Consider the following 9,890-nt stretch of genomic DNA (forward strand, 5'->3'; position numbering starts at 1 on the left):
CTCGCCTCCTTCCCAACTCCCCGGCTCAATCTGGCTCAGATTCCACTCTGGGAATCAAAGGCAGGATGTCCCTCCCCAAAAAAATGTCACTTTGCTGCCTCAAAAAATGTCACTTTGCTGCCTCCACGGCCCCCAAATGCCAGGTGGGCAGAGCAGGAAATGTGGGAATGGGGGAAGGTGGGGAAAGGTGGGAATGGGGAAAGGAAAGGAGGGAAAAGGAGGAAAATGAGGAAAAGGGTGAAGGGAATGGTGAGGAAAGGTGGAAAAGGGGAAAGGAAAGGAGGGAAGGGGAGAGGAAAGGAGGAGAAGAGGAAGAAGGAAATTAAAAAGGAAATCTGGGAATGGGGGAAGGTGGGGAAAGGTGTGAAAGGGGAAAGGAAGGGAGAGGAAAGGAGGGAAAAGAGGGAAAATGAGGAGAAGAGAGAAGGGAAGGGTGGGGAAATGTAGGGAAGGGGAAAGGAAAGGGAAAGGAAGGGAGGGAAAGGGAGAGGAAAGGAGGAGAGGAGGCAAAAGGAGGAAAAAGGAAAGGAAAAAGGAAATCTGGGAATGGGGGAAAGGGAAAGGGAAGGAAAAAGGAAAAAGGAAAAAGGAAAAAGGAAAAAGGAAAAAGGAAAAAGGAAAAAGGAAAAAGGAAAAAGGAAAAAGGCAGAGGCCCCTCCAGCTGGGTCAGTGCCAGCACCGTGGTGGCTGTTTCTGCCATCCTGGGGACAAACCCAGACCTGCTGCCAAATTCTGGGTTTATCAGAGAACAGAGGGGGGACAGTGTGCCCCGAGGCCGAGCTGTGGGAACAGCAGCGTGTCCCTGAGCGGGAATGGAGCAGGACAAGGACAAGGCTCGAAGGGCTCCTCAGAGATCTCTGCACCCCCAGCTCTGCCAAGTCTGGGGGTGCTTCCCTAGAGCCTGGCACAAGCCCTGGGCGCTGAGGATCCCACCCCTGAGTGTGCAGGGCTTTTTATACCCATTAAACATCCTGGGGGCTCATCCTGATCATTCTAAAGCCTGGCACAATCCCTGGGCGCTGAGGATCCCACCCCTGAGTGTGCAGGGCGTTTTATTGCCATTGAACATCCCGGGAGCTCATCCTGAAACCCCACGTCCTGGCAGCCCCTCCGTGCTCTCACACCCGGCTGGGAGCAGCAGCATTCCCCAGAGAACGGAGAGGGTTAAACCCTGCTGGAGCTGGAGCTGGAGCTGGGGGAGCTGCAGCGCCCGGGGGGCAGGAGGCCGAGCTCCCTCCCGATGTGACGGGATCTGTTGGGATGGGGCCACTCGAGGCTGATTTACTGATTTACGGGCTGAGTGAGCACCGGGCTCTGGCATGCGCCACCCAGGAGCTGGGCCATCAGCCCTGTGCCATAGATAGCTATCATCATGGGTAGATATTAATATTGCTAAATAACAAATAAAATTGTTCATTAATATTTATTCGTACTTATCAATATTATCAATATTAATTTATCTTATTAATAAATAAATTCAAATAATAACAATAAATTAATAAATAATAAAAACAAAAATAAATTGATACTTTTTATTAATATTTAGATATAATACCTTGTTAATTATAATAAATATAATAAATAAATTAATTATAAATATAATAAATATAAAATATTTATAATCATTATAATATTAATTAATTTTTCTATATTATATTTATACTAAATATTCTATATTTATAATTTTATTTATTTATAATTAACAGAATATTAATTAATATTTCTAATTTATGTTTATATAAATTATATTTGTATTTTACATTCATTTATAATTAATATAATAATCATTATTTATAATATGATCTTTTTTATCTATTATATATTATATTTGTATTTTACACATTTATAATTACTATAATAATAATTAATATTTATATATTTTATCTTTATATGATATATTTGTATTTTACATTTATTTATAATTAATATAATGTTAAATTATATTTGTGATTAATATAATTCATAATTAATATCATCTATTTTAATATTGGCTCTTCACCTCTAATTCACCCCCAATTCATCCCCAACTGACCCCCAATCCACCCCAAATCCCCCCCACAGCCTGGGATTAAGGCCTACAATTAATTCCTTAATTAATTACAAGGAACACAAGTCCCATTGCTCCACCCCCCTCCAGGCAGGGAATTCTGCTCCCCAAATTCCCATTCCCAGATTTTAACCCTGCATTGCCCCAAAGAAGGAAAAGCAGCTGCCAGGTAAAAAAAAAAAATCTCATTTTTCCACGTTCCCTCCTCCCTCCAAGCCTGGAATTGCTGTCAAAAAGAGAACAAATTCTCCTTTTTTTCCCCACAAAACCCCTGAATTCTGCTTTTTTATCGCCTCCTCTCCTCCACCCTCATTTCTGAGCAAAGCTTTGCCTTAGATGAAGCTCAGAAATCCCTGAGTGGAGCAAACACTCGGGGAGCTGCACCCAGCAAATGCCTGGAATCCCAATCCAGCCCTGAGAGAGGGGAGCAAACAAGGAAAAAAAATAAAAATAAAAAACCAAAAACCCTCAAGCTCACAAAAACATTTTGTCCTGTCCTCAAAATTCAGCCAGACTTGGACTCCAGGTCCCTTTCAAGGGCTCTTCTCTTTATTCCAGATAACCAAGCCAGCAGAAGCTTGGTTTAATTTTAAGCAAAACCAGAAAAAATCCTTTTTTAAAAATAAAATAATTCATCCTGTGGCTGAAATTTCATAGTTATGAAACCAGGATTTAAAGGGGCCACTGCTAAAGAAGAGCCTGGGAGTCCAAAACCTGATTTTCATTCCTTCCTCCACTTCAGGAGATTTCCAGTTTCAGGTTGGTTTTGGGCTCAGGAATTGAATTTGGATTAAAAATTTTGTAATTTTTAACTAGGTATTTTAGAGAATTAAAACTGTTATAAATCCTCAGAGACAAATAAACTGTAAATCCTCAAAATCATCAAAGTGATTTTGTCATTTTTAACTAGAGAGTTTAGAGAATTAGAACTGTTATAAATCCTCAAAAATTATAAATAATAATATTGTGGGAAGACCCCAAATATCCCTATGGGAAAACCATCTCTTTATAAAGATATTTGACCCCAAATATCCCTGCGTGAAGACCCCAAATATCGTTTTATAAAGACCCCAAATATCTCTTTATGAAGAGCCCAAAAATCTCTTTATAAAGACCCCAAATATCCCTGTGGGAAGACCCCAAAGTTAAACCAGAGTTAAAGTTAAACTAAAATAGATAAATAGATATTTTCAGCTAATAAACTGAATGTAATTTATAAAGTATTGTAAGTGGGAAACACATGAATTTTTGATTTTGAAGCTGAGGGTTCTGTAAGTAGGAAATAAATTAAAATTAATTTTTGATTTTGAAGCTGAGGGTGGCAGTGCTGTGGGACAAACTCAGGGACAGCTGCAGCCACCCCAAACCCAAAACCCCAAACCCCAAATCCCAAATCCCTCCTGCAGCTCAGGTTACAGCTCCCAACCTTCCTGCCCAAAATAATCCAGGGCAAAAACCTCTTCAAAATTCAGCTGTTCCCTGCTAAGCCCTGACACCAAACTGGGCCTTCAGCCTCATTCCCTCCACTCTGAGCAGAATTTTTATGTATAAATAATACCTTACAAAAAAAAAAGTACCTAAAATATATAAATATAAATATAAATATAAATATAAATATAAATATAAATATAAATATAAATATAAATCTATTTGTTTTATATAAATATATAAAAATATTAATATATTAATATATTGTATATAACTATATATAATATATACCTATATAAATATATAAAAATAAAATATATAATTATATATTTTATATTATATATAATATATCTAAATATAAATATGTACATAAATATATATTATATAAATATATATTTATCATAAATATCTATAAATATGTTCTTGAATATCCTAATGATAGGGGAAAAAAGGTGCATAAATCCCAATGGCAGGCAAAAAAAAGGGGGAAACAAAGGTGGATAAATCCTAATGATAGAGGGAAAAAAAAGGGAAATAAAGGTGGATAAATCCCAATGGATGCTAAGTGAGCAGAGGATTTATTAAATTGGATTTCTCAGTGGATTTAAGAATTCTCTACAAATTCATGCCCACAAAAAGAGCGCTCCTAGATTTCCCAAACTCCTGCTGGGAGATAAAAACCCTCAGAGGTGCAAGAACAGGTCCTGCCAGGTCATTAAATTGTTTACCTGAACTGCAGCCACGCCTCTGCAAGTGCCTGGCAGAAATCAGCTTTATCTGCCAAGCTCGAGCTGAGACACATCTAAATAATGGCATTTGACACATTAAAAAAAGTCAATTTTCTTTGTAGGAACTGGAATTTATCAGGTAGGAAGTGATGAGGGGGATTTGACATCAGGATTTCTCAATATTTGAGGTGTAAACTCTGAATATTTCAACTTGGTTCTTCTTTTTCCCTCTAACATCAAGATTTCTCAATATCTGAGGTGTTAAGTTTGAGTATTTCAGTTCTTTTGCCTTCTAACATCAGAATTTCTCAATATTTGAGGTGCAAATTCTCAATAATTCAACTTGGTTCCTTTTTTTCCTTCTAACATCAGGATTATCTCAATATTTGAGGTGTAAATTCTGAAAAGCCCAACTTAGATCCCTTCCTTCCTTCTAACATCAGGATTTCTCAATATTTGAGGTGTCAATTCTGAATATTTCATCTTGATTCTTCTTTTTCCTTCTAACATCAGGATTTCTCAATATTTGAGATGTCAATTCTGAATAACTCAACTTGGTTCCTTATTTCCTTCTAATGTTAGGATTTCTGAATATTCAAGGTGTAAATTCTCAATAACTCAACTTGATTCTTCTTTTCCCTCCTAACATCAAAATTTCTCACTATCTGAGCTGTTCATAATTTAAATATTCCCCTGCTGCACATATTCCAACCCTCCTGAAACGCCCAAGCTCCTGAAATGTCTGATCTCTTGTTCTCCCTCTAACAGACATTCTGTGTCTGGCCACGGGGGAAATAGTTCATAATTCCAGCCTGAAATAAGTGGTTTTGATCAAGGTCCAAGGGAGGGCTCTGAGAGCCGTTTTGTTTTCATGGACAGAGCAGAATGATGCTGAAAAACCTGGCCTGGAGCCCACACACACACACACCAGGGGCAAAATAAATAAATAAACAGATCAATCAGGGCTGACGTCAGCAGGAAAAGGGTCAGTGCCATGTGGGACAGAGACAGACAGACAGACAGACAGCTGGACAGTGAGGTCACAGCTCTGGCTCGGGGCCACCCTGCAGTTCACGTGCTCTGCAGCACAATGGGGTGGGATGACAGGCAAAAAAAAAGGGGATAAAGGTGGGTAATCCTAATGATATGTGGGAAAAAAAAAAGGGGAAATAAAGGTGGGTAAATCCTAATGATATGTGGGGAAAAAAAAGGGGGGGAAGGTGGTTAAATCCTAATGACAGAGGAGAAAAAGGTGGGTAAATCCTAATGATAGGTGGAAAAAAAAAAGGGAAATAAAGGTGGGTAAATCCTAGTAATATGTGGGAAAAAAAGGGGAGGGAAAGATGGATAAATCCTAATGATAGGGGGGAAAAGGTGGGTAAATCCTAATGACAGGCCAAAAAAAAGGGAAATAAAGGTGGATAAATCCTAATGACATACAAAAGAAAAGGGGGGAAAAAGGTGGGTAAATCCTAACGATAGATGAAAAAAAACAGGAAAAAATGTTGATAAATCCTAATGACAGGTAAAAAAAGGGGGTGGAAAGGTGGATAAATACTAATGATAGGGGGAAATAAAGGTGGATAAATCCTAATGACAGACAAAAAAAAAGGGAGGAAAAAAAGGTGGATAAATCCTAATGGATACTAAGTGGGCAGAGGGCTGATGAAAGCATTTCCTGCCTCACTCTATGAAAAGTCCCATGATGCCAGAGCTGTCATCTCACCTGGCCCTGCCCAGCACCTGGCAGTGCAGGAAGAGCAGGATCTCCCTGAGAATGAGCAGATCTCCCTGCAGGATCTACCTGAGGATGAGCAGGATCTCCCTGCAGGATCTCTCTCCCTGCAGGATGGGCAGATCTCCCTGCAGGATCTCTCTGAGAATGAGTAGGATTTCCCTTCAGAATGAGCAGATCTCCCTGCAGGATGGGCAGATCTCCCTGAGAATGAGCAGGATCTCTCTGAGAATGAGCAGGATCTCCCTGCAGGATGGGCAGATCTCCCTGCAGGATCTCCCTGAGGATGAGCAGGATCTCCCTGCAGGATCTCTCTCCCTGCAGGATGAGCAGATCTCCCTGCAGGATCTCTCTCCCTGCAGGATGGGCAGATCTCCCTGCAGGATCTCTCTGAGAATGAGTAGGATTTCCCTGCAGAATGAGCAGATCTCCCTGAGAATGGGCAGGATCTCCCTGCAGGATCTCTCTCCCTGCAGGATAAGCAGATCTCCCAGCAGGATCCCAATAAAACCACGTGCAGGGTGACCCTTCCCACACCCCAGCCACACATGTGTTACCTCCACAAGCACACAGCACCACAAAATGCCAATTTGGCAGCCCGGCTTCAGCCACAGACCACTGCAACCCTTCTGCACCCCAACCACTTCTAGAAATGCTTCAGAAAACCATTCAATGCTTTAGAAACCATTCCTAAACACACTTCCAACAAAACGCAAGCTGTTTTTTCCTGGGTTTTTTCGGGTTTTTTTTCCAATAAACAAAAAGATTCCGAGCAGGAACAACACGAAACATCTGCAGGAAGCAGAGAACACCCTCCAATAACTCCTTCCCCTGCACACACAGGCAGCCCCAGCCGCTCCTGCAGGCTTTTGTCTGCATTTGGCTGATGCAGACAGCGCTGGGGCGGCGGGGATCGCTGCCTGCGGGAGCTCTGCTCTCCCTGAACAGCAGCAGCACATCCCAGCACATCCCAGCCCCTCCGGACACGCAGCCAGGATGCTCCGGGCACAATGGAGCGGCAGCTGCCGGCTCCTTCCCCGCCAGCCCCGGCCTGATGTGGATGCGAGAGCACAGCCAAGCCGGAGCCTTTGTTGTCACAGCCCAGATTCCTCCAAGACCGCTAAAAAAAAAATTAAGAAATCCACCCTCCGAGAGCCGGGAATGTGAGCGCATGGAAAATGAGTGTATTCCCCTTGAGCGGCTCTGCGGGCGGCTCCGGGCAGCGCCGCCCGGCCGAGCCCCGGGGGATGCGCGTTCCCGGCGGGGACCGGCGCTGCGAGCCCCAAAAACCCCGAACTGTTCCCGTGCCAAGCTCCGGGAGCAGCGGGGATGCGGGACACGGATGCGGGGCACGGGGGGATGCGGGGCACGGAGGGATGTGGGGCACATGGAAGGGAGGGTGCGGGGAACGGGAAGTCGGGGTGCGGGAGGGATGCGGGCACGGCAGGGCAGCGCCTGCGGCCCGAGCATCGCCGGCTGCCGGCGGAACGCGCTGGGCCCCGGCTCCGGCCCTTCTCGGCCCCGGCTCGGCCCTTCCTTCCCGGGCCCGGTTCCCTCTGCCCGGGCCCGGTTCCCTCTGCCCGGGCCCGGCTCGCTCTGCCCGGCCGCGGCCCTGCCCATTCTCCCGTTCCCCCCGCACCGCCCCGAGCCGTTCCCGGGGAGGCCCCGGCGCTTACCGGAACCGGGGCGAGTCCTTGATGCACTCCTCGAACTCGACCGTCATCCTGCCGGCTCGGGCTCGGCCGCGCTGCGCTCAGCGGAGAAAGCGCATCGCCCGCCGGCTGCGCTCAGCGCGGGCAGCGCCCGCCCCCCGCGGCACCGGCCCGCCTCCCGCACCGCCGCCGAACCGGGGATGGAACCGGGGATGGAACCGGCCCGCCTCCCGCACCGCCACCGAACCGGGTACAGCACCGGCCCGCCTCCTCCCGGCACTGCCACCGAACCGAGGATGCAACCGGGAATAGCACCGGGAACAGCCCAGCCTCCCACGGAACCGGCTACGGCACCGGGAATAGCACCGGATATAGCCCAGCTTCCCACGGAACCGGCTACGGCACCGGGTACGTCACCGGGCACAGCCCCCGGTCCAGCCCCGCCACGGCTCCGATCCGCCTCCCGCAGCACCGAGACAGAACCGGGAGCAGCACGGACGCGCCTCCTGCCGAGCCACGGACAGAACCGGACACGGCACGGACACAGCCGTGACACCGGACACCGCAGGGACACGGCACGGACACAGCCGTGACCCCCGCTCCTGCACACCAGCCATTAGGGTTTATCCACCTTTTCCCCCTATCTTTAGGATTTATCCACATTTTCCCTCCTTTTCTTTTACCTGCCATTAGGATTTATCCCTTCTCCCCCCACTATTTTTTTCACCTGTCATTAGGAATTTCAGCTTTCCAATCCAAACCCTTCCATGATTTCCAGAATAGCTGAATTTCAGCTTTCCAATCCAAACCCTTCTATGATCTCCAGAATAGCTGAATTTCAGCTTTCCAATCCAAACCCTTCCATGATTTCCAGGCAGGGTTTCCAGGCAGGAACAAACCAAATCCAATGGTAAAATTCCACAACCAGCAGCAGGGTTGGCATCAATCCTGTCCCTCCTTAATCCAGTTTTTCATTTTCCATAAGCAGTGGATTTGCTGCTGCCAGCAGCCAGGGGATAAATCTGCAGGAATCACTCGGGGAAGGAGCACATCTGGGTTTGTGGGTCCAGCTGAAGGTGAATTCCATTGCCACAGGACAGGCAACAAACTGTGGTGTGGCTAATTGAGGTTAATTAATCCTGATCTTCCACCCACCCAGCACCACAGACCCAGCAGCAGCAACCACATCGCTCACTGATGGTTTCAGATGAACTTTCTGTGAACTGAGAGAAGGGCCTGACGTGGAAATCCCACGTTTGAAGAAAATCCTACATCTAAACTGAAGCCATGAGTGAATCAACAGGCCCAGGGGGCCCTGACAGATGTCACAAGGAGACCTCACCCAGCCATGGACAGGAACAGGGATGAAATGAAGTGAAATTTGATGTTTAATGCCATTTTTCCCACCCCCTGCCACGGGCTGGGAACTTTCACCATCCCAGGTGCTCCAACCTGGCCCTGGACACTTCCAGAGATCCAGAGGCAGCTGCTCTGGGAATTCCACTCCAAGGAAGCCATTCCCTGTGTCCTGTCACTCTGTCCCCTGTCCCCAGTCCCTCTGCAGCTCTCCTGGAGCTTCTTTAGGCCCTGGAAGGTGCTCTGAGGTCTCCCTGGAGCCTTCTCTTCTCCAGGTTTTTAACATTCCCAGCTCTCCCAGCCCTTGGAGCATCTCTTGTGGTCCCTGCTTTAAGTGTTTTCTTAGCTGAAATCAATACAACATTATTATTATTTTTATTATTATTGTTTTCTTCCATCCAACTGAGTTGCAGGCAGCACAGTGGAGAGCTGAGGAGCAGCTGAAGTGAAGCCCAGGGTTCCAGAGGGGTTTTATGTTTGCACAACATCCCAGTTCCCATCCCATCAGCACATCCTGACTCCCACGATCACATCCCAGGTTCCGAACAGCACATCCCAGATCCCCATGAGCTCATCCAAGGTCCCCATAAGCAGGTCCCAGTTCTCATGAGCAGATCCCACTTTCCCATGAGCAGGTCCCAGCTCCCACCAGCCCATCTCCGGTCCCAATCAGTCTATCCCAGGTCCCCATCAGCCCATCCCGGTCCCCACGATCACATCCCCGGTCCCCACGAGCTCATCCCCAGTCCCCACCAGCAGATCACCGTTGCCCATGACCACATCCCGGTCCCCATCAACCCATCCCGTTCCCCCTGAGCCCATTCGCCGGTCCCCCAGCCCATCCCGTTCGTTCCCTACCAGCCCATCCCGTTCCTCTCCAGCCCATCCCTGTTCCCCATTAGACCATCCCTTTCCCCACCAGCCCATCCCGGCTTCCACGATCC

General features: G+C 46.8%; 1 protein-coding gene across 6 annotated transcripts in view; it reads right to left on the reverse strand.

Moving 5' to 3' along the window:
* ACAP3 (ArfGAP with coiled-coil, ankyrin repeat and PH domains 3) overlaps positions 1–8,166 on the reverse strand; it is a 35,013-nt gene extending 26,847 nt beyond the window's left edge. For 2 of the 6 annotated variants that reach the window (XM_030963861.1, XM_030963858.1), the window contains exon 1: positions 7,615–8,166. In XM_030963861.1, the coding sequence (XP_030819721.1) occupies positions 7,615–7,661 (47 nt within the window). In that variant the 5' untranslated portion in view covers positions 7,662–8,166. The remainder of the gene's footprint in view (positions 1–7,614) is intronic. The other 4 variants (XM_030963862.1, XM_030963860.1, XM_030963863.1 and 1 more) reach the window with 2 other exon arrangements.
* Between the last annotated feature and the right edge of the window lie 1,724 nt (positions 8,167–9,890).

The sequence above is a fragment of the Camarhynchus parvulus genome, chromosome 21, assembly GCF_901933205.1.
Source record: "Camarhynchus parvulus chromosome 21, STF_HiC, whole genome shotgun sequence".
Taxonomy (NCBI): Eukaryota; Metazoa; Chordata; class Aves; order Passeriformes; family Thraupidae; genus Camarhynchus; species Camarhynchus parvulus.